General features: G+C 46.3%; 2 protein-coding genes across 3 annotated transcripts in view; both read right to left on the bottom strand.

Moving 5' to 3' along the window:
• Positions 1–14764, bottom strand: part of LOC143839959 (interferon-induced GTP-binding protein Mx2-like) — a 37242-nt gene extending 22478 nt beyond the window's left edge. The window contains 5 exon segments of the mRNA XM_077342758.1: positions 1087–1241; positions 1760–1897; positions 2982–3174; positions 6181–6887; positions 14645–14764. Of these exon segments, the coding sequence (XP_077198873.1) occupies positions 1087–1241; positions 1760–1897; positions 2982–3174; positions 6181–6840 (1146 nt within the window). The 5' untranslated portion in view covers positions 6841–6887; positions 14645–14764.
• A 6805-nt stretch (positions 14765–21569) lies between these two features.
• The window catches only part of LOC143839958 (interferon-induced GTP-binding protein Mx1-like), a 28297-nt gene continuing 25045 nt past the window's right edge, over positions 21570–24821 (bottom strand). For both annotated transcript variants that reach the window (XM_077342756.1, XM_077342757.1), the window contains one exon: positions 21570–24194. In XM_077342756.1, the coding sequence (XP_077198871.1) occupies positions 23964–24194 (231 nt within the window). In that variant the 3' untranslated portion in view covers positions 21570–23963. The remainder of the gene's footprint in view (positions 24195–24821) is intronic.

Raw genomic sequence — 24821 nt, 5'->3', positions numbered from 1 at the left:
GAAGAGTTTGTGTGTTTATATTAGTTGTTATTCTCTATTTTATTGTTATTGGGATTATTTGAAATGAATGTTATATACAAATTTCCCCGAGGGATTGGAGGGCCTGAAGATGCAGGGAGAAGTGCTCTCACCTCAAAAGCACTCCTGCAAATGAAAATGATGTATTGACATTCTGGGTGAAGAATTGTACTGTTATCTGCATCCTGATGCCTTCCATATTGGGTGGTCAAAGATACCAGAAACCCCCAGGCGGCATGTCTGGCCTTGACCAGGGCCAGGGACTTTTCAGTCCTGGCTCCCACCTGGTGGAATGAGCTCCCAGAAGAGCTGCGGGCCCTGCGGGATTTACCAGCTTTCCACAGGGCCTGTAAAATGGAGCTCTTCCACCAGGTCTATGGTTGAGTCCGGCGCTTCGATGGAAAATCTGGGTTATTCTTGGCGATGAAGTAACTATGGACTCCTTGGCCCCTGGGATATGAGTGGGTGGGGTTGGGTTAGGTTGGGTAAGATCCACCACCACTTGGGTCGGGGTTGGATTTTTAGGCTTGATCTTTTATTGTACTAGGGGTTTTTATTTGGGTTTTTATGTGTTGTAAGCTGCCACAAGCCTTGTGGGAGTGGCGGGCTATAAGTATCTTCATCATCATCATCATCATCTGTTTAATTCTTGTTCCAAATTGAGGTCTTTTGAAATTGCTGTATAGTTATTTTCATAAATGCAGGTGTCACAAGGTGGGATCACACGGGGATAGATGTGAACCCTGAATTCTTTAAGAAAAAAGAAAATATTTATTTGATATTGCTGCTTGAATTGAATCCCTTACACATGCAAGTTTCAATCAGATGCTCTGCAAGCCAATGGTTGACTGTCTTTGCTCAACGGAATACAGGCAAGGAGTAGATCATGGCTACATGATCATCAAAACATCAAGACCATGGAACTTGGGAATTAGAACACTGCATGATATTTCCCCCTTTCTAGCATGCTCTAGCAACTATAAGAAGGGCTTTCCAGTCAGCTTAACTTGGTTACAAAATCCCCACCACTGCTTCTTATCAGCTTCCCAGACTCCATCCATATTTTACCTGATGTCCAATATCTTGAGGCTGATTACCCACTGCCACTCTTGCAATCCCTGGTAAATCGATTAGTGTCAGGTCTGGAACATCTGAAGAGCTAATTTCTAGAGTAATCAGTTCATGGCTAATGCCTACCCCTTCACCAGCAATAGAGATTTGAGCTAGAAAATAGAAAACAGAAAAATTAGGGAAAGAAACACATGTAAGCAGCACCTCTGACCAGCTGTGGGAACAATCTTGGCACGATACAAAACCCTTTTGAAAATCAAGACCTTCTTCAAAATAGTGATGTTTTAAGAACTGAAATCTTGATACAGATAGATTCAACACATCATGCTTTAACTGTTTATTGTGGCATGATTTTTTCCCCAAAATTTTTAATCTAATTTCTTCTCCTTAGGAACATACCCTTGATAAATCCTGGAAGAAATTAACCACAGTGACGTGGAAGGTCACCAATTTATTCTTGATGGTTTGGGGGCCTTGGAAATTAATGATGAGGAACTGTCCAAGCCTGACCTGCTTAACTTTTCAAATAGAATTACTTCCAGTATATTCAAATTATTTTATAATTCCCCCCTCCCCCCAAAAAACTGTTTTCCGAAATGGTATCTGGGAAACGATTTGTTTTATGAATGCAAACAGATTATATACTCAGAATGGAATCAACCACACTTACCTTTTCGAATTTCTTTTTCAACCTGTGAAGGATTGTTGAGTTCCTCATTTATATCTAGGTAGCTGATTTTCCCTTTCCATTCATGGCTCTGACGTGTTTTTTTTAGTTTGAGTGCAAGAGGACATCTGGTGACAATACCTGTAAGGATTTGTAAAAAGATCCTTCGTATTAGAATTACAGAGGCTGTAGTTTAGCACTTTGTTTCAGATGAGCTATTGACTTCTTGTTCAACTTGTGCACTGACTTTTATTTTTTATGCTTATTTCAGTTGAATTGTACACAGGTTTGGCTTATATAATTCACATTGGCTTTATTGTGTGTGGTGTTAAATTATTGCAAGTTACATGGAGAATCCTGAAAAGTTAGCCAGTGAAGTATACTTTAAACCAGGGCCCATTCCGCACACATAGGATAATGCACTTTCAATGTACTTTCACAGCTGGATTTATCTGTGCGGAACAGAAAAATCTACTTCTTAAGTGCATTGAAAGTGCATTATCTGCTGTGTGCAGACTAGGCCCAGAGGTGTCCCCAATGTATTGCCCCTGGATACCATGGCTCCTGCTGACAGCTTTTCTGGAGCCCATCAAGGTTTTTTTTTGTGTGTGTGCAGATCTTTAAGGACTTCTTTCAGCAGTGGCTGCCCTCATGTCACAAGGATCTTCACTGCCTGATTGAAGATAAGCTATGTGTACACAATAAAATAATTTAAAATATTTTCCTTTAAAAGCAATTAAACTGTGCTACTGCTTGAAATATTGAAAAGCTACTATTATGGTTATGCATGACTTCACATCAATATTTTCTGGTTGGCTTCACATTCTCTAGTAGCCATTTTGTACTTGTTCCCACTGCTATCCCGTGTCAGAATTCCAAAGGTATCTTCAGCCTCAGAAAGGTTGGGGACCCTGTTTTAAATACCTAAATGTAGACTGTGGGAAGCAGAGTGATGTACCAGGTGGCTGTTTAGTCTGTGAGTAAGACTCCTCTTACAGTTTAATATTCTTGACCAGACCATTTGGGTGAAATAATAGAATAATTCAAGCAAAGTTACCAAAGTGAACAAGGCAAGGTTGAAAAAGTTTAGAAAATTTATACAAAGAGTTCTTTAGTAATGAAGGGCACACAGGTGAAATATCTGGACAAGCAGCTCACAGCCACACCACTGTGATTCAGTGAAATCTCATAAAACACCAAAGGAAAGAGAGAAAAGGATTCTCACCACTGCCTCTGGGAAGAGCAACTCCAGACAATGCTTCAAGCACGGAGCTTTTTCCAGAGCTCTGGTCTCCAATCACAGCAATAGCTGGCAGCGCCAGGTCCTTTTCCACCCCAAGGGCCCTCAGAGAATCAATGAGGTCAATACAAGGACGAATTTTCTCTTCATATTGGTTGTATAAAGTGTTTTCTATTTTCTGGTAGAAAATAGTTAAATTCCATTTAAACCTCTCTTTTTAAAGAGTTGACACTTTCCCACATACTTAAATAATAATACTGGTGTTAATTAGCTGAAAATAGTAAGACACAGTTTTTTTAATCTACAGTATGAAGAAATAATAAATAATGGTTAAAGGTCCAACAAATGGCAGATATTGAATCATGTCTGCTGTTGAATGTTAAGTCTTGAATGCTATGTTTCAAAATGTAGTCTTTTGGCCATCACATGATGTGACCTCTGAGGCCCTCAAGGTCTTCAGCTATTGGATCTCATAGACACAATGAAGAAAACGTATTGAATTCTGTTTACAATAGGGATGCCAGGCTATAGGTGAAGATATGGGAGGGCCACAATGCCAGCTATGGAGTCAAACCTCAGAGTTTCTTTTCATTCCTAGAGTTACCATATGTCACTGCCTTTTTTAAAGTGAAGAAACATGGCCCCATACATGACACTGCAGGGTTTTACATTTTTTCTTCTGCTACTGCTCAAAGTGGGAGATGGCACCCTTTGTTCACAAGGACCTGTGTTTGCAACCAACCAAGTACATGATTGTTACTGTAGTTTGAGAAAGAACCATGGGAGAGGAAGGCAGTCCTAAATCTAGTTTCCAAGCTTTCCAAATGAATTATCAGTGCTGTTGAAATAACTGAGCCATCCATCTGTTTGACACTGGTTTTATTTGTGTCAGAGCTATAAGAGGCCTATTGGGGGACTGAATGAAGGTAGTCAGTGATGGGAAAAGAATTTGCATCCTCCTTTGCACATAAGGATTTCACTCCAGGGAAGAAAAAGTACAACACATGCATCATGAAGCTATACGTGAAGCTGTAATTCTACCCTATGATGTGAGACACAACAATCCATAATATCCGCAAGATTAAGAGGATACTAATATTTTTAGTAAACCTGCAAAAACATTAACAGTAATATTCTTTTAAACAACGACTGATAAGAACACTTGTAGGCTCAGGTTACCCAGTTTGGAGCCTCTTCTCCAGCTTGTATCATATGACAGCCTACTACCCCCTTTTTCAAAGAATTCCTCATGTGATAATCAGAGTTGCCAAGTGCCAGCCTGAAGGCAATGTCTGGTCCATCTCTCCCTCTATGCAGAAAGGAAGATTCCATACCCAAAGTATGTGATTTCTGCAGTATACTACAATTTGAACACAACTGCTGACCTGAGGAATGCTGCTCCAGATTTCACTCAGATTGTGTTGGTCTGCCAGCTTTCAGAGGCCATTGGAATTCATTCATTCATTCATTCATTCATTCATTCATTCATTCATTCATTCATTCATTCATTCATTCATTCATTCAGTTTACATAAAACATATAAACAATACCAGAAACTACCCCAAGCATAATCAACTCACTGTGAATTGGCTCCTGCTATATTTGGGTTATAAAAATGTATAGCCCTCAAGTTTCAAAAAGTTGTCCATTTCTGATTTAGTCCAACTCCTATATTAGAAATGGACTACTTCTTGGAATTTGAGAGATATACACAAACTGGGATATCATATGTATGTTCTTCTGAAGCTTTTTTGGTCAGTTATACTTTAAATAAATCACATACTTAGGGGCAGTAGGGGAGGTGATCAAAGGCACAGCATGGTGGCATTAGGTGCAAGAAGGCACCATTTTGCAAAACATTTTTGGAAAAGGGGAAAGAAAGCATGATGAGAGGCTGCCTCTGACTCAGATGTGGAAAGTGAATTTCAGCCTAGGAAACAAGGGGAGGAAGGCCCAAATGCGGAAAGCCCAGAGTCAACTCTCAGGATCCAAAGGAAATCCAAAGTAAGGCTAAAATAAGGTATGTCTCATAATGTGGAAATGGTCTTGTAGTGAAATAATGGCTTTAAATCCTGTTCATGAAACTTTGGTTCAGGCTTCTGCCCTGCAAAATCTTTAGAAGGCCACATGAGAAAGTTTTTTTGCTTCTCTTAGTCAAGAATATAGCACCAATTAGTTAGTTAGTTAGTTAGTTAGTTAGTTTATTTATTTATTTATAGTTGGATTTATATACCGCCGTTCGCCAAAAAGTCTCACGGCGGTTCACAATAAAATATAAAATCAAAGTAAAATCACATAAAGCCCCATAAAAGGCCCTGGCCCTGGTCGACGCCAGGCGAACGTCCCGAGGGCCCGGGACAGTCAGTAGATTCACACACGCAGAGCAGAGAGCCCTGCGGGGAGCATAAGCAACCAAATGGTCCTGCAGGTAAGTAGGATCCAAGCCGCATATGGCCTTAAAGGTTAATACCAACCTGTGCCCAGTTGCACCTGTGCCCTTGCGAAGCCTAACATTGTCTGCACATACTGATAAGACAATTGGCTTCAGATATTCCCAATTAGCTTGTTATGAGAACGGGCCTTGAGTGAGATGAGTCAGCATTGCATCGTCTGTTTCAGGATTGGCTCATCTACCCTGACATTAGTAACCCCATTGGTTAATTGATAAATTGTTAATATGGATATGATTGGTTTCTGTGCCCAAGACCCCACATGGGAATAAACCATAAAGGTTTTCTATTGTAACATCTTGTTGTTCAGATTTTGGGGAAACCATTGTCCGTACCTTGTGAACCTGCAATTGTCTTATGCACTTTGAAATTCTGTCTTGTCATCCTGCTATTCTCGTATCATGTGTTAGCCAGAATATTGTACAACATTCTTATTTTCTCACTGCTAGTGTATAACTTATATTTGTGCACTTTAATAAGTATCAATTAATTTTTAATTAATTTATTTGATTTTGGAACGAGCTAAGTTGAAGCCTAGCTGCCTAACTCGTACCATACTACCAACTAGTCATTTTGATTTGTGGGACTTGTCTCTGGACAGGGTCAAACTCCCTGGTAATCCCCTGATAGGCTTCAAGACTTTAGTTTTATTCTGCAATTATGGACTACCATTTTATAACCACAAGTTCTGTGACATTGTTTCAAGAAATACAAGTGCAAGAGACCCAACTTACCTTCATTTGTTGTTCCTGTTTTCCCAGGTGCTTCTCGTGGAATTTTGGGGGCAACTCAGATTTCTCAACATTATGTGGAATGACTACATTTTGTGGGACAAAAGGTTGTCCCAATTCTGATGGCATTCTGATGCCCATCCCCTCACTTGGCTGTTGTAGGTTGAAGACAAAAAGGGGTTTTGATGTAGCTTCTGGTGGCATTCGAATGCCCATCCCCCCAATCGGCTGTTGTTGGTTCAAGACAAAATTGGGTTTTGATACAGCTTCTGATGGCATTCTGAGGCCCATCCCCCCAATTGGCTGTTGTTGGTTCAAGACAAAATTGGGTTTTGATACAGCTTCTGATGGCATTCTGAGGCCCATCCCCCCAATCGGCTGTTGTTGGTTCAAGACAAAATTGGGTTTTGATACAGCTTCTGATGGCATTCTGAGGCCCATCCCCCCAATTGGCTGTTGTTGGTTCAAGACAAATTTGTGGTTTGATACAGCCTCTGAAGAGCTTGATAGCTGCATGCCTAATTCCTTGTTTGCCAGCTGATTCAAATTATCAAAACTAAAGTTAAATGGAGTAGCCATGTTGACTGGAGGGGGCTTGGATGAAACTTTCTTCTGACTCCGTCTTTCAGATGGAGACTCTCTCCACTCACGGGACTTGAACATTAAATTATGTGTGATATTTTCTTATGGACAGTGAAGCGATGCTGTGTCTGCAATGGTAATAACAACATAGTAAGAAAACTCAAAATCAGTGATGGGGTTTCAGTGGAAACATGAATGAGGGATGGGGAGGTTGGGGAGAGGGTAGATGAGTCTTTCTGTAGAATAAAGATTCTTGATGATCATTCCAGAGATTGTCTAGTGACTTTTTATCACCTGGATACAAGAAACACACATGGGGAAATGGTGGACTGTCTTCACAATTGTGACTTAGTTTGAATTTAAATGAATAGAGAGGGAAAGTCTGTGAGGAAATTCTGAACAGTCTGGAACTTTCAGTTTAGAAAAAAATGAATGAGGGAGGACATGCTAGAGCAGGTTTCATGAACCCCTGGGGTTTCTTGACGGCCCTGGAAGAACTTCCAAAACACACATACACACCAATCACCTGATAGGTGACCATATACCTGTCCCCCCTCCAAAATGGCCAATGATGGGCCTGGAGGGGGAGGGTTATTCTAACTTTATGACCCTGGGGAGACTAGCGGTAAATTTCCAAAAGTCTCTTTGGTGCCTCCTAACTATCTCATGACTTTGGGTGGCAGACAGCACTTCTTTCCCCTTTCACTTTAGCAGGCTTGTTGAGTGGGAAAGAGGACACACTTGGGTTTTGGCACCAAGGGGTTCCAGGGAGGGAGGTTGGGAGTAGCTTAAAGCTAAGTCGTGTTTGGGGATCCTTAGTTTTGGCAGTGAGTTTTCATGTGCCTGCTTTGTTAACCCTTTAATAAAGAGGTTTCTTCAACCTAGAGGTTGCTTATTTGAGAATTTGACTGGTCAAACAATGGACTGTAGAGACATCTTTCTAAAACTTATTTGTCAAATATATTAAAAACAAGAGACCAGAATCTTGATGAATTGAATGCTTACTGAAGACAGGATGCAAATCATGACAAGTAGCAGACAAGATTGTCCACTAACCTCTTTATCAAATCCTCATTTTCCTCACTTGTGTGTTCCAGTTGTTTGGGGTTGGGGTGGCTGTTCTGCACACATTTGGCTCTCTCTAGTGGTCAATTCAATATTACATTGCTTTATTCTGGCATATCTAAATGGCAGATTTTTGTGTGCTGGAGGGAGTCAGACATGTGGAACACAAAACCCCCAAAAGCTAGAGGAACACACAAGCAAGGAAAATAAGAATGTCGAAAAGCACACTAAAGGAATTAATTAATTCAATGTTTGTCCACTAGGTGTCAGATTTCTTCCATAGTAACAGTAACAAAATTTTAAAAATGACCAGCCTCAATTCAGAGTAAAGGAAGAAGTTACAAACAGGGAAGTAAATGACTGTTGCAAAGCAGATAGATAGACAAAATGGAGTGTTGTGGTTCGTTAAAGGCAACCAGTTTTTACTTTAGCATAAAGGTATGTGGCCTGGAGAGAATCCTTTGCAGACAATCCATCTATCACATATTAAAACAATAATAATGAAAACTTATGCTGAATTTAGGATTGCCAACCTTAAGGCAAGGCCTGAAGATTACCTGGAATTACAGCTGATCTCCAGATGACAGAGATCAGTTTCTCTGGAGAAAATGCGATGGAGTGTGGATTTCATGGCATTATGCCCTGGTGAGATAGATCCCTTTGTTCCCCAAATTCCAGCATTCCCAGGTTTCATCCACAAATCTCCAGTAATTTCCCAACCTAGAGTTGGCAACCTTAACTCTAGAATAAACAGTTGCTGTCTTTATTAGAAGTCACAAAATTCTTGTTTATTTTTGCCTGAACAAATTTGCCTCTCTAGAATGCACGTAAACATTTTGCCAAGAAATAGTAAAGGATGTAAAGCCCAAAGGGAGGAAAGAGTGCACACGATGGAGAGCACACAGCTTGCATAGGGGCTAATTTTAGCACAACTCTGGCAAGATACAGAACTACATAAAGACACACGGTTTCCAGTGGTAAATTTCTGGGGATTTAGGGGTAGAACCTCATCAGGGACTTCAGTGGGGTATATGGCCTCAGCAGCCATTTTCGGATCACCTTGAGACTGGCAACCCTATACAAATCTCACAAATTCTAACTGCTGTGAATAACTTCTTTGGCTGGCTCTGCACCAACATACGTCCATCTAGGAAAAGGGGCAGTTCTGCCATCACAGAAAGTTTCTGTGTTCCTTGGATTTTAAACTAACTAGAAGGCACCAAAGCTTAATTTTAGCCCAGCTGTGGAGCAGAGTGGTACATCTGAAGCTGAGAAGCAGCTAGCCGGAAGGTTATCTGAAGCTGTCTTCAAATTTCATGGATGCAGTGATTAAAATGCTAAAATCAAGAAACAAGATTATCAGTGAGGCAATCCTTGAAGTATTTTGAAGCCTTCAGACAGGCCAGAAGCAGATGGTTAAAAGAGAAAATAGGTCACACTTAGGTCCATTTATTTACTTGATATAAAAGTGGATCAAGACCCCAAACAATTTGCATGCATAAAAGTATTTCAGTCTTCCCAGGGACTCCCAATTAATTTCAGGAAAGAAAACACACATATACACACACTGTCGTATCTGTCCCTCTTAATAAAACAGAAAGGAGGGTTGGGGTGGGCTGTGTCCATGATCAAAACTCCTGGATAGGCCCCTTGGCCCCAGACTGACAAGCGGAGGGGCCAATTCCGATTGGGCCCTCACCGGGGCCCATTATGCACGGACCATAAGGCCCGCACTCGCGGCAGCAGTGCCTTGGTTAAAATCACCGAGAATGCACGCTGCCGCTGCGAGTGCAGGCACCTCCTGGCCCCGGGCTCCAGAAGACCTGCGTTAAGCGAACGCAGGATCTTTCGGAACTTCCCGGGTAAGCCGGGGCTGCGGCAGCCCGGCGCTGTGCATAATCGGCAGTGCTGGGCTTGTCGGGCCGCCCAGCCTCGACCTGCGGTGTCCCTTAAGGGGCACTGCTCGCCCCTGCGGGCTCCATGGCAGCACTGAGCTGGCAGGGGCGACCCCCTGCCACCCCCCACTCCCTCAGCCCCTCCCCACCTCCCCCGCCCACGGCGCTGCACTTACCTTGGCCGGGTTTCCTAGCCACGGTGTAAAGCGCGTGCGTGCGCGCTACACCGGGGCAACCTAGCATGCCCTGCTCCCATGCGTTCACAGGAAACGGCGGGGCATTGTGTCCCGCCGCAACAGCATGGTGCCAGTGTGCGGAATCTGGTGCTGTGCATAAAGACCAGAGTTCCAGGGCAATCAGGAGACATGGCTGCCAGTCTGCCCCTGACCACCGCAGGGAGAGGAGGTCAGTAGGGCTGCCAAGGGGGATGAGAACAGAGGTTTTGACAGGCTGCGTCAGCCCTTTTTGCCCCAAGGCTGCCCTAACTGTCATGTCCAGCTGCAAATTGCCTCAGAACCCTGACAGAGCTGGCAGGAGGCTGCAGAGTGCTCCCCCTCCCCCTCCCTCCCTTCAGGCCTGCTGGGAAGGAGCCTCTGATAGCCCCTGACTGAGGCATTTCTGAGAGCAACGAAAGGCAGCCTGAGGGCATGGGGGGTGGGCATTCCTTTTGAGGGATGGGGTGGAATTTCTCCTTCTGCTAAATGGCTGACAGGGAGGCCACATAAAAGCCCCTTCTCACTTAAAATACTGCTCTGGACGGGGGTTAGACACAGCCAAGCCATGTGTCTTTCTTCTTTACAACTCTCTGCAGATTTGAGGCCGATTGCAGAGTGTTATTCTGCAGATGAAACTGGTTCTTTTGTCTCATGTTTCATCTGCACAACAACCCTGTGCAGTAGGCCTCAAGTCTTTCAATTCAATAACAACCTGTGTGGGAGGCCTTAAATGTTTCTTCTTTACCATAACCCTGTCCAAAGTAGCCCTTTCTGCCTGGGGAGCTCATCTTTATACTCTGCAGGTAAGCTGTAATCCAAGGAGCTCTCCAGGCCCCACCTGTAGGTTGGCTATCCCTGGGTTGGAAATATTCCTGGAAGTTTGGAGGTGGGACTTCAAAATCGTACAATGCCTCAGCCTTCAAAGGAGCCATTTTTGCCTGCAGCTGGGAGGGAGTGGTGCAGGTGTGTCCCTCCTGGGCTATGGGCTTTGGCCAACCCTTACCAGCAACTCTTTGTATTCTAGGGCACAGACAGGCAGACTAGCATCAGTCCTGTGAGTCTGGAGAGTGCAGGAAAATCTAAATAAATATTTACAGCCTGAAACTGTAAATAGTGAACAAGTAAATGGCTGGAGAGTCATGGGAACTAAGATGACTTTTTCAACCTTGGCCTGGCAAATAAAAAAACAGCATAAAAAACCTTACTAAGGTCAATGTGCTGTGCACATAGAGTCTTCCTCTTAGGATTACCAGCTTCCATGTGAGGCTCTCTACCCCACCTCCCTCATGGGAAGTCTGCTATGGGGAGAGGAAGGGAAGATGATTGGAAAATGCTTTGAGACACATGAGGCCTGCTGGGTCACTGTGGCCCATTCCCAGTTCTCTCAGACCTCTCACAATCCCACATGCCTCACAGGTTGACTACTGTAGGGAGACAAAGGGAAAAGGTGTTTGAAAACCATTTTGAGACTCCTTTCAGTAGTAAAAAACAGGGTACAAAAATCTGTTCTTCTAAGGAGCAACCATGAAAGAAGCATATAACATTTTATCAACAGTGAAAAAATGGAGAAGAAGAAACAGAGTGGATGCCTGTGTACTGTGACTACCCCATGTGTATTAGGGCAGGGGGGCATTTCTGTGTCTGTGGCCTAATTCACACAAGAAGGGAAATTACGCAGAACTGGGAGGAATTGGTTGCCATGTAAAATTCCCCTAAGAAGAGTTTCCAGTCTGATTTTCCCTTCACATATCTGAAGACATGGCTCTGGAAAGCTCATCTGTAACCACTATGCCAAAATTCCCAAAGGTCAGTCCTCTCCCACACTCAACGAACATTCCAAACCACAGGTTCTTGACACCCATATCTCCACACCCATGCCCTCATTTGCCACCACAACCTCCCACACAACACATACATTCAACCCCATGCCTTTACAGACTGGACAGCTTCTCCCCTTCCTCTTCCCACTGTCAAGCTCTCATGCCTGTTGTATTCCTGGATACAACAGCCTTTGCCCCAAGTCTTTAAATGTCCCGCGGTGCCGCAGGTGCCGCGGACTAAATAAAAGAGTAAGGGGTTGTGGGGAGGAGTTAGGGCGGGGCCCGTCCGGGATAAAAACTCAGAGGGGTCCAATCAGGAGCCGCAATGCGAAGCGCCTCCCAACCCGCCCCATCCCCGACGAGGGCTACCCTTCCCTGCACGGCGGCCATTACTCTGCTGGCCGCCGAAAGGGAAGGTAGGCCTGCGGCTCCCTGTGCCTTCCCCCAACTGGGGGAGTACAAAGGATTCTGCGGGCTCGGAGACGATGCTGGGAGGCTTGCTGAGCCGCATTGCGCCGTTCCTGGGCGCTCAGAAGCCTTTGCAGTTGGGGGGGGGGGTGGGAGGGGAGAATGGCTTCTTTGCCGCTGGGGGGGTGGGAGGGGAGAATGGCTTCTGCGCGCCAGGGGAGGGCGCAGGGCGCAGGGCGGCCAAGCCCATCGCCGCCACCTGCAGCTCCCAAGCTTCTGAGAGCCTTTGCCGCTGGGGGGGGTGGGAGGGGAGAATGGCTTCTGCGTGCCAGGGGAGGGCGCAGGGCGGGCGAGCCGCCCTGCGCCGTTCCCAGGCTCTCAGAAGCCTTTGCAGTTGGAGGGTGGAAGGGGAGAATGGCTTCTGCGAGCCCAGGAACGTCGCAGGGCGGCCGAGCCGCCCTGCGCCGTTCCCGGGCTCTCAGAAGCCTTTGCCGCTGGGGGGGTGGGAGGGGAGAATGGCTTCTGCGCGCCCGGGGAGGGCGCAGGGCGGCCGAGCCGCCCTGCGCCGTTCCCGGGCTCTCAGAAGCCTTTGCCGCTGGGGGGGGTGGGAGGGGAGAACGGCTTCTGGGCGCCCAGAAGCCTTTGCCGTCTTCTCCCGCCCTTGCCAGCCACCAAGCGCTGCCGAGCCGCCCTGCGCTGTTCCCGGGCGCTCAGAAGCCTTTGCAGTTGGGGGGGTGGGAGGGGAGAATGGCTTCTGCGCGCCCGGGAACGTCGCAGGGCAGCCGAGCCGCCCTGCGCCATTCCCGGGCGCTCAGAAGCCTTTGCCGTTGGGGGGGTGGGAGGGGAGAACGGCTTCTGGGCGCCCAGAAGCCTTTGCCGTCTTCTCCCGCCCTTGCCAGCCACCAAGCGCTGTCCCCAGGGACAGCAGCTAGCGCCCATTTTATTCTAATATAAAATGGGCTTAAAATCTAGTTCATTAATATTTAAGGTGTTCCAAAACTCTTTGTTTTACACATACTTCACTATGCACTTTTTTTTGGCTTCCATTCCCCAGTCCCATTATCTTTAAACCGTCTAAATAATTGAGTAAGGGCCGACTAAATAATTGAGTAAGGGCAAGTTGGGAGGAGTTAGGGTGGGCTCTGTCCGGGATAAAAACTCGGAGGAGCCACAGAGTGGCTCCTGATTCGCTCCTCCAAGTGGCACTCAAGGACCAAGTGTCCAATTGGGAGGCGCGCAAAGCCAATTAGACACTTGGCCCATCTCCCGAATGCCGCGCCTCCAACTGTCCAGTCCTCCCGAGCCGCCATCCTCGCTGGATGGCTGCCAGGGAGGAGGCTCGTCCAACGCCAGTGGCCTCGGGGGAAACTGCTTCCCCTCCGGCCGCTGCCTGCCCTTTGTGACAGATGCCAACCCGACCTCTGCCGTCTCCCACGAAGCTGCCCATCCCCGCCCTTCCCACCCCCACCGCAAATGCCCCTTGCAGCTCGCCAACGCCAGCAACCTTCCCCCCCGCTTCCCACTCACCACCTCGCCGCTTCGCCACCTCTCCGGCCAGCTCCCCCTCGCCGCCGCATCCAGCCTGCTTTCCCCGGCTGCCCATCGCCGCCACCTGCAGCTCCCAAGCTCCTGGGCCCACTCTGTTTCACCGCTGCCGCTGGGACAAGGCCCGCTGATGCATGAGGGTGCCAGTAAAAACCAGGCCGCTGCCCATGCGCTCCACTGCTAATGCCCTGCACACAGCGCCACACAACATGGCCGCGAACACAATGGGCCTGCCACTGCTGCAGCATGACGCCCCTGCAAACTCCTGCCCTCGCCAGCCACTGAAGAGCCACCCGAGCCGCAGAAGGAGCTGCCCGCCCTCCAAAATGGCCACGGACAAAAAAACCCGCTAAGGAGCCGCCGCCCACGCTCCAACTTCATAGCGCACATCACGAGGCTGCCAGGGAGCCGCTGCAGGAAGCCACAGCCTCCCTTCTCACCTCCTTTCCCTGCCCGCCGCTATGACAAGGACGCCGCGGAGCCGCCGCCCGCCCTCAAAAATGGCTGCTCTTACCAGTAAGCTTCCTTCCCTCACACTGCCCCCGGGACCCCTGTTGCGGACCATGTGGCATATCTGCCACCCCTCTCCCTTTCTACCCACTTGCTGGCCCCACAGAACTCGCAGGGAACACGGGCACTTCCAGGGACCCCTGCCCGCACCCCCAGGAAAGCTGGAGCGCCTGCTAGCGCCCACTGTATTTTTGCTACAATGGGCTTTATTCCTAGTTATAATATAATCCAATCGCTTAAAGTTTGGCCTTGTTCCCTTCAATATAGTAAGAAAGGGGGGGGGGGCTATTATTCTCCCATATGAGAGTACAGGAGGCCATAGCATGATCTTTTGTGCTGTTGAGTTCTCTTTTAGAGACTGTCACACTTATTAAAATAAGAACAATCTAAAACTCTAAAACTCCAGAAAGGAAAGGGAAGTTCTTACCTCGTCTCCGAGAAGAAGATGTAATTGTTCTCACAGATGAACACTCTTGTTTTGTCTTGGAAAGTGAAACCAAAGAAGTAACGTTCCTCCTGGGCTGCAGCTCCACCCATTTCCCAGCCAACATCTGAGAAAAGGAAACTCAGACAGAATGACGTCTTGTTAATAGGCTGTAGAAATGTTTCCTTCTTGACATAGTGAGTTTTTGTTTGAAGAGAAAGAGGAAAAGAAAATGAAATCCATTCCACTTTATCTGCACTTTTCTCCTGCTATCTGGAGCCATGTCTGGGATGTATTAAAAACATTAGTAAATTTTGGGTGCCTCTTAAAAACTCATAACCCTGACATAAATCTAGAAGAAAATTTCTTCTTAAACACAAAGAATAGAATCTGACCAAACTCTTAAACACTGCACTGTAGATGTATTACTCTTCGCTTTGTGCTGTGCATTTTACTAGTGTTTCTGTTTTGGACAGAACTTTATATATTTCATATCTAGTACAACCCAATCTATGCTTGCCTGATATGTGTGTAAAGGGGAACAGCATCCTGTGCTGTGCTTTGACACTTTATGCTGTGCGCACATAGAGCTGGATCCTGTCAGTCATTTCTATCAATGGAAAATGCTTTTGTTTGTTTGTCGAATTAGTATGCTGCCACTTCTGGCCAGCCAGCTTGCAGCAGTTCACAACAATAATTCCAACAATAAAAGACAAAAAAAACAATACCATTAAAAATCATCCCCACATTCCCCAACCCACACTAACTCTAACTCCCCAGGACAGATGACTTAAAATGGAATATCAGAGGGGGGGCTATAGAACTTTTCTCAGACTGGCCTCAGCCAAACGCCTGATGGAAAAGCTCTGTCTTGCAGGCCCTGCGGAACTGAGTCAGTTGCATCACGGGCCTTAGCTCTTCCAGGAGCTCATTCCACCAAGGCTGGTTCTGCACTTTTTTTTTTTTTTACATTGTCGATTCTGCTGAATTCAGATCAATGTGAACCTGGGTCTTCCCCCATCCTATTCCCCAAACTGAAACAGAAAGTGTTCTGCACTTGATAGGGGAAGCTCAGAGTGGGGAGGGAGTGGTGGTCTTGAAGCTCCTTGTTTCTTTCTTTTCCTGAACTAGCGAGGGGGCTGGGATTAAAGGAGAGTGCTTTATTTCTTTACTTTTGACTCGAAGAAAGAGAAAGCAGGGGGAGGAGCCAAGTGCAGCACAAGGCTGCTTGTTTCTCTTTCCTGAATGAGGGGGAAGGTGGGAGGCAGCAGCAGCCTCACAGAGAACAAGACAAATCGCTGCTGAGAGAAGTGTGGGCTTCTGGAGCACTTTAAAACAGAGCCCAAAATGAGGGCAAAAATAAGTCTTGGGAGGGAAGTCTTGCAACCAGAAACCAGGAAGTCTTTGAATTGATACCCTGACCAATCAGAGAAGACTGCTTTGCTACATCAGCATTGGAGGCATGGGGCAGGAAGTTAATCCAGCAGAACGCAGAACATCTACACTGGGAGCTTTCAAAGTTCGTTTTTCAGACATAGTGACTTATATCCACTCCTAGATATCGTGCGGGAAAGGTAGGGTCAGCATGGATCAATCATGGATGTCACAGAGGGAAAATTTAAAGTGCCCCAAAATCAAAAGGGAAATCAAATACAGTGCAGAGGGAAGGAATTTATTTTAAGGTGACCAGATTTTAAGATTGGTAAAGAGGGACTCCATTGACCGGGGGGTTGCCAACCTCCAGGTGAGGCATGGATGCCAGCCGATATAACTGACCAAAGGTCACAGACTAAAACTACCAGACCACAGGCACACAACTCGAAAAACACACAACAACCAGATATTAAAGTTATAGTATGTCTGTCCTGAGCAGGCATAGGTAATTTGGCAAACACAGTGCATTAGAGACAAACAATTATATCCACTTTTTGCTACCCAAAGGAGCCCCAAACTGGCTCCTCTCCTCCCAGCAGATGGCCTGTGAGGTAGGTGGGGCAGAGAGAGCTCCAAGAGAACTGCTGAGGGAGAACAGCACCAAGAGAACTGGGACTAGCCCATAATTACCCGGCTGGCTGCCTGTGGTGAAATAGGGACTCCAACCCGATTCTCCAGATTAGAGTCCGCTACTCTTTAACCACTACACCATGCTGGCTCTCAAGACAAGAGCTAAGCACACAAATAGGAATCCAGTTCCAGACAGGACGAAGCCATCTGTACAGGATTCTGGTAGAGGAGAGCATGCTATCAAGTTACAGCAGGACTCATGTCTGTGTAAACAGAAGCCCCAGAAGAGTCAAGGGAAGATTTTTAAAGAAAAATATCTGAGCCGCTGTATGGAAGTATCTATTCTGAATCATGCTAGCAGTTCAGAACAAGTTTGTTCAGGCTCACCTGTTTTTTTTTTGTTTTGTTTGTGCAAAATATCTGAGCTGCTGTGTGGAAGTATCTCTTCTGAATCATGCTACCACTTCAGAACAAGTTCTGTTGTTTAGAAAAAATCAGGCCACAGACATGCAAAATACTCCAGCTACTTTATGGTACCTCTTTCAATCCCCCCCTCCCTAGGAGCTGTGTCTGCTTAAACACTACATTTCCCACAGCCACTTACCCCTGCCCTGTGCTATGAATGTTTCATGAACTCCGGTCCAGTTCAGCAGCATGACTTCCGTTCACACCATTCGCCCCTGCATGAGCGAGTATTGGGGCGGCAACTCCCGCTTCCCTTTCCGGCGCCTCCGCAGTGGGTGCTTCTGGGCCAGTCCCATGTTGGGGAGGAAGACCAGGGCAGCCAGTGCCAGCCCCAGCCCCACTACTTGCAGCAGCCGCTTTTGTGCCTCCGCCCCCGATGCCTCTGCCCAGTGTCCAGGAGGCTCCCCGGAGGAGTGCTGCTGGAGCCGGAGTGCCCGGGCAAGCCAAGGAGACGAAGACAGCCCCCGTGGCGGGAAGGAGCGAGAAGGGAAGGGGCTTGGCCTGGCGCCCATGACTCCCACCCAATTAAAACAGCCGGCCAGGCCCTCCCCAGAGAGCCTGCACAGCAGGGAAGTGCCCGTCCGGAGGTGGCGGCCAGAGTCAGGGTGGCGGGCCTGGGGCTCTGGGGGTGTCTGGGGCCAGCTCCCCCATGTGGTCAAAGCTGCTGCTGCTGCTGGGAAGTCGGCCCACATGCTCCACCTCACTCTGCCAGCTGACCGCCACCTCCAGCGGGCGGGTGCACGCAGGGCGGGGAAGGCCAGGGCAGGCGGGACATTCTGGGTTTGGTCCAGAATGTGGGACATTCAGTCCAAAATCGGGATCATCCCGCTATTATCGTTACAGATGGTCACTATAGTTTATTTAGACTGGGAGAGTATGAAAAGCAAAGTGCAGACTCGACCCAGGTTGGGTCGAGACAAGAACCAATCTCAGTAGCAGTTTATTAATATGGTACTAGACCTAAAACAGCAATACCAACTTGCAGATAAGATTTACACCAGAAGGGAAGCTCTCCAAATCAATACCCACACACAAAAAGAGTCTATACCGGGTTCTCAAAATATTCAGTAACCATTGTCAGTAGGAATAACTAACAATCATTTTTTCAAAAACAAACCTGGAAACTTAATGATCATCACATTGAGCACCTGGAAACTTCATGATCATTTATTTATTTATTTATTTATTTATTTAGATTTATATACCGCCCTCCCCGAAGGCTCAGGGCAGTTTACATTAAAACTAATCAACGATACATGAAACAGTCTTCATTAAAACATACAGTAATTAATAACAATAATCATCACATTGAGCAAGTAAAAAACTTTAAATCCTTTTTCATTTAACAGTAAATCTACAGCCCATCTTCAATCTATAGCTCTATCCACTGAGAGAAGCCCTAATGCTATCTTAAGATTCTTTAGGAAGGATGTTGCAAGATCAGCAGCACTCTGTAGCACTGAAACTTTATTCTGCTAAAGTTCTTGCTTAGATGACATATGGATCACAAATTCTTATCTCCAATAATTACAAGATTTTGGAAGTGTTCCAATCCAAATTTTTAAGAGCACTGTTTAATGCTGCCTGTTGTACTGCAAACGTGATTCTGAGACAGGAGGCTGGTGTTTGTAGAGTAGAAACAGAAATCTGGCAGCATATATTCTACTTCTGGTTAAAAACTCATTTAAAGTCTGCTGGTCTAATTCTTTTTAGCAGCTGTCCCCTATCCAAAATGGCTAGATAAAGTAGCAGGCAAACTAAGATCAATTGGGCTTGATCTGTTCAATTATTAGAAGGAGGCTTAATAAAAGCAAAACATTTGATCCATCAACGACTTTTGGACATAGCGGCCCAGAAGGAAACTTCTTTATTACCTGCCCCCTACAAAAGGTTAAAATCATGGCCTAATATTGCCATAGCCCCATATCTGGCAAACATCAATAATCCCAATCATAGATGGGCCTTCTGCAGAGCAAGGATGGACATGCTTCTATAAGCAGTACTATTTGGGAAATATTAAGTGGCATCCTCTGCATTTGAGACTCTGCTTCTGTAATAATGCTGTGAAGACAACATCCCACATTCTGCTGGATTGTACACTATATAAGGATGAAAGGAACAAACTAATAATCCCCACTCTGTCTTGCTTTAAGCCCTTGGAAAGTTATTTGGACCATGCAGAGGGGCATTGTGTGACATTTTTACTGAGAAACAGGATTAAATCCTGATGTAGCAAAATATTACTTTTTAATCTCTAGGAAAAGGAAAGGTTTAGCTAATCAAATTTGTCAGTTTTAATAGCTTGTTGTACTAGTTTATGTATTTGGTGATCAATTGTGTGTGTGTGTGTGCGTGCATATTTTCTTGCTGGTCATTGACCATATTAATAAACTACTACTACTACAAATAAAATAAAATAACTAAAAGTTAAAATGGAAAAAGATTCCAGCCATAAGAATCAACAGAGCTACAAACTGAAGTTAAGATACAGTCCCAGCTAGTAATTAATACAACTTTGTCAAAATGGTTCCGGCTTCAGCCAGATCTTCCTTATTTGGTTGCCTTCCATGCAATTTTTTGAAAAAATTAATAGATATGCACTGTTCAGAACAGAGAGCTTTGTTGGAAACCTGTAGGAAAGTTCCCACCATGCACCAGTAAAGATATTGGGGGAAGTCACATCCAGTGTGATGTGCCTTTTAAAAAGAATTGGGGGAGGGGAAGCATGAAGAATATGAATGGGAAATAGCTTCCAATGCTCTCTCTCTTAGACACCCATTCTATTTGTTTAAACTACTGTTACACATTACTACCCCTGTGGCTCTCTTAGAACCCCATAGGTATCTCTACTGGTACCATGCTGCAGAATGGATGGAATGACAATGGTTATCACCATCAGAAACAATGCACAACATGCCACCTCTAGTGTAAATAATAAAGTGAAACTATTGGATTCTTTGGGTGGGTGGGTCAAAGATTAGGGTTGCTTTTTTTATCTAACCAAGTTGCCAAATTTACAAAGAGAAAAGCGTAAAGGTTCAGTTCAAGGTTCTGATTATCACCTAATGAAACAAAACCTTCAGAAAGTGCCACCCAGCAAAGGGGTAAGACCAACAGGTACCCATTCCTATGGTCTCTATGACAATGGTCACATTGTGGAATGGCCTGCCTAATAGGTATAGGTATGACATGTAAAGACTGGTATTCTATGTTAGCCTGTGGCCAGTATTATATTATTACTAGGAATAAAGCCTATTTATAAAAATGGGCAGAGGTAGGGCATTCGGAGAAGTGGCCTCACAGGGCGTTGGAGGGAGGGCGTTGGAGGGTAGTAGTGGGTGGCAGATGTTGGGGGAAGGTGGGAAAGCAGCAGAGTGTGGGCTGGGGGGCAGCACGGGTGACGGGGAGGGGAAGGACGCATGCTCGGGATTCCAGGCATGCGTGCATCAGCGAGGGGATGGGGTGCTGGGGCCGCGGCAGTGCGTCGGGCTTTGCAACAAGGCATGTGCGTGACTCCACGCATGCCTGGTTCTGGGCCATGGGAGCAGCCGGGCAGAGCTCGGCGGCTGGGGCCATGGCAGGCAAAATGGAAGGGAAGGGCCAGGGATGCAGAGGAGCAGGGTAAGGTGACTGTCGTGTTGGGGAGGCTGGATCGGGCGAGGAAAGGAGTGGTAGGGAAGGGCGGGGACGGGGGCTGGGCAAGAGGCGGCAGCTGGTTGTCAGCGTGTCGGGCCGGGAAGGGGTCTGGGGAGGGTGCAGGGGTGATCGGATGGCGGGCGGGAGGGTGAGTGTGTGTGTGTGTGTGCTGGAAGCGTGGGAAGCGGCGGCGGGGTGCAGGGAGGGTGGGGGGTTAGGGGCCGGCGGGTGGGTGCGTGAGTGTATGGGAGGGTGTTTAAAGGGAGGGGAGCAGCGGCAGGGCAGGAAAGGGTCTGGGGATGGAGGGGGGGTAGTTGGTGTAGTGCGGAAGCGTAGTGTGGTCAGGGAGGAGGAAAGGAGCATGGCTCCTTTCCCCAGAGCGATGGGAAGGCAGGACTGACCGTGGATGAAGGCACTGTGTGCCTTGGTGCGGCGAGTCCTCTTTGCGGGCGAGGCCGGGGCAAGTGGCAACTGGGGAGGTGCACTTTGCGCGCCTCCCCTGTTGCCGCTTGGCCTTTGAGTGGCACTCAGAGGGGCGAATCAGGAGCCAATTCGCCCCTCCGAGTTTTTATCACAGACAAAGCCCACCCTAACTCCTCCCCAATAGCCCTTAGGGCTTTATTTTATCCGCTCCGCAAGAGCGGTTAAAGATTATATAGAAGGTTTAAATTCTCAATACTTATAAAACTGATAAATATACTGAAGACTCAGAGGACTTGTCACTGATGAAAGAATCTCACTGAAAACGGAGATTACCTGGATTCCATTTTGACAGAAGTCCTACAGAATAAAGAAATAAGGAAAACTACAAAAAAAGGACACGTTTCTTTCTTTTATGAATATATTTATTGTATTGCCATTGGATAAGTCTGTTTCTCTCTGTTTGGTTTAATTATTAGACCGTCCTTCTTATACTCTTGTATGACACATGTAAACAAACAGAAAGAAACTTTTCAAGACACGCGTATTGGGGAGTATGAGATAAGTACATCAATGAGAACTTTATTTTCAAAGGTCAACTGTTTTGTCTGTTACAGATGTTCAGTCTCTGAAATTTGAATTTATACATAGGAAACATCCAGCAAGAGAAAAAACAACTTAAAACTATATAAGTGATCAACATTTTCTAAGGAAAAAAATGCATACGCACTTTTGTCCAATATTCTGAAATATGCCTAGGTCTAGAACTAGTTCAGCAGGAAGTGAGGCAGAGGACAACAGTGATTGGCTGGTGGGTTAACTCCAAGATACAGAGTGCTCTCTTCCTCACCAGCTGCAACTTTACATTATACACTGCAACCAAATCTAAGCAGGTCCATTCAGAAGCAAGTTCCATTTTATTCAATGGGGATTACTTGCAGGAAAGTGTCCTTTAAATAGCAGCCTAATGCTTGTTAATTAAGGTTGCCAACTGCCTGGAGAAAAACTGTCCCTTTAATAGAAGTTTAATGGGTGGTTAGTTACTCCCAGGCCTGTATGTACGGAGGGGGGGGGGCGGAGGGGTTTGTGCCTGCTTTACTCCCTGCCATGAAAAGCTTCAGCAGCTCATTACTACACTTTAAGCCTCTATAAAAGAGGACATTTTTCTCCAGGCCCATTGACAACCCTGGGTGTAACTGAAGCCCCAGTACCCCCCCCTTTTTATAAAAATGAAAATCCATGCCCACAAGGAGTAGCATGGAGTTGTAGATGGGGAGAAGGTGAAAGCCAGTGTACAGGTTCAAATGTCAATGAAGGGAGACTGGCGTTAAAATCGCTAGTCAGTAATGCAATGGGCTAGTCAAAGAGTTGTTATGGCAAAATGGAGGTATAACCTCACCCCTTGAAGGAAGTACAGATGGTACCTAACCCTTTCTTCACCATTTTCTTCTTCTGTACTGCTAAAACAGTTTTGCTCCACAAAACCAGTTTAAGATGCCTGTTTGCAAGATTCAGACCAGTGTGCCTGCTCTCCCCAGCTGTGAACAGATTAGCTAAAAGAATCCTTTTGGCCATTTAGAGCAGTGGTCCCCAACCTGCGGGCCGCGGCCCAGAAGGCCATGGTGCCGGGCCGCGGCTCCCTCTCCCCGCCCCCCCTGCAGTAAAAAACTTCCCAGGCTGCAAGCTTGCGGCCCGGGAAGCTTCTTACTGCGGGAGGGTGGGGAGAGGGAATCAGGCCCACGTGGGCGCGGCCCGATGCACAGGCGTGGCCCGTGTGGGCGCGGCCCACGGGCGCTGCCTGATGCGTGGGCGCGGCCCGATGCCCTCCCGGTCCCCAGCCTCAGAAAGGTTGGGGACCACTGATTTAGAGTCCTTTTGGTCCCTGGAGCCAACTGGTCCTTAGGAATGTTTTTTCCCCCTTAGCTGTGTCGTCTTTCTTAACTCAGCTTATGGCAGGGAGCTACTACAGCAGAAGTAAAGAGCTCAGGAGAGTAGGACCTGGTTCAATCTTTGATTCTTTGCCTGGAAAAATAGCATTGAATAGTGGGGAAGAATTGGTGAATGGCCAATATTCTCCTCTTTGTCAGACTTTAGAGTGGCCAGTAAAACAGGGATCCCCCACTGTGCCACTTCATCTCACCCCAACTCACCCAACCCAGAAGAACATCTGTGATGTGCTGAAGTCACCTTGAAATGACATTGGCACGCTGGAGTCCTTTGAAGAGGGGGAGTTACACTCTATTTTTTGGGAAAACTCTATGCTTTGAGGCAAATTTTACCACAGAGTTTTGTCTCTTGAATCAGCTTGCTGTAGTAGTTAAGAATGGCAGCCTCTAATCTGGCAAGCCAGGTTTGATTTCCCACTCTTCCACATACAGCCAGCTGGGTAACCTTGGGCTAGTCACAGTTCAATTGGCAGTTGTTCTTGCACAGCTGTTCTGTCAGAGCTCTCTCAGCCTCACCTACCTCACAGGATGTCTGTTGTGGAGAGAAGGAAGCAAAGGTGATTGTAAGCTGATTTGGATAGTGAAAAGCAGAGTATAAAAACCATCTCTCCTTCTTCTTGATGTCTCCATTGTACCAATGACACTTCCGGGTGGCCTCAGCATGTTGGGGAGCTCCTGGAAGAGGCCTCCTCTCCCCTGCTGGTAGCCTGTTTTGACCTGGCAACCCTCTCAAACATAAATATGGCTGCAAATGAATTCTTAATTTCTAACATGTACTAAAGTATTTCAAAATATTTACTCAAACACCACTATGGAATGACAGAAGGGAGCAACACAGAAACACTTCTTGTTTAAATTGGGAATTTTACTAAGCGCTCTCGAGCTTTGGTGAGACGGCTGATCCGTTCCTTTAGGGCACTCCTCCTATTGTCAGCATCATTTTTCTCTCGAAGTAAAATGCTGTACTGATCTTTCATCTGTAAGAGTTTCAGCATTGCATTCTGTAACTTTTCAGCATAGTCTTGGAGAACATAGGACTGAATGATCAGGGGAATTTGAGTACCAAGACGGATTCCAGAACTCTGAAAAGAAAAGATAATGGTTTTGTTTTGAAAACTGGATCAAAATTGGAAATTGTTGCAAATGGACTACCTATCATTACAAGAGGTTATACATTTAAACTTGGGTTCTTGATCAAGGAAAAGAAAGATCAGGTAACTCACTGTGTCTTCTTATATAATTATGATGCAACTAGGGAGCATAGAAACAAGTAAGATAACCTCATCAGTAGATAAGTATTGTTCTTTATCCACGTAGATTTGTACGAAAGTGGCAAGAAGAGAGGAGGAACAGGGGAATACTGGTACCACCCTTGCATGCTTTGGAACAGCCTTATATATACTTCTGAAGAGCCTGCAAAATGGAGCTCTTCCACTAGGCATTTGGTTGAGGCCAATGAGCTGATGGAACACCATCTAGGGCTCTCCTCCAGCATTTTCTCCCATCCTGAACCACAAGGGAGCTGTTCAATTGACACCTGGCAGCTACAGTGACTTGATATATTTTAATGATTTTTATGCTGAGTGGTTTCATTATGTTTGTATATTATATCTGTTGTAAACCGCTCCGAGACCACTGTGCTGAGAGGAACAGATATAGACAGCCACAAACAAGCAGCCTTAGGGGCTAACCTATCATGTTGTAAAGGG

The sequence above is a fragment of the Paroedura picta genome, chromosome 6, assembly GCF_049243985.1.
Source record: "Paroedura picta isolate Pp20150507F chromosome 6, Ppicta_v3.0, whole genome shotgun sequence".
Taxonomy (NCBI): domain Eukaryota; kingdom Metazoa; phylum Chordata; class Lepidosauria; order Squamata; family Gekkonidae; genus Paroedura; species Paroedura picta.
Note: the sequence above shows the minus strand (reverse complement) of the source record. Positions and strands in the feature narration are given on the sequence as shown.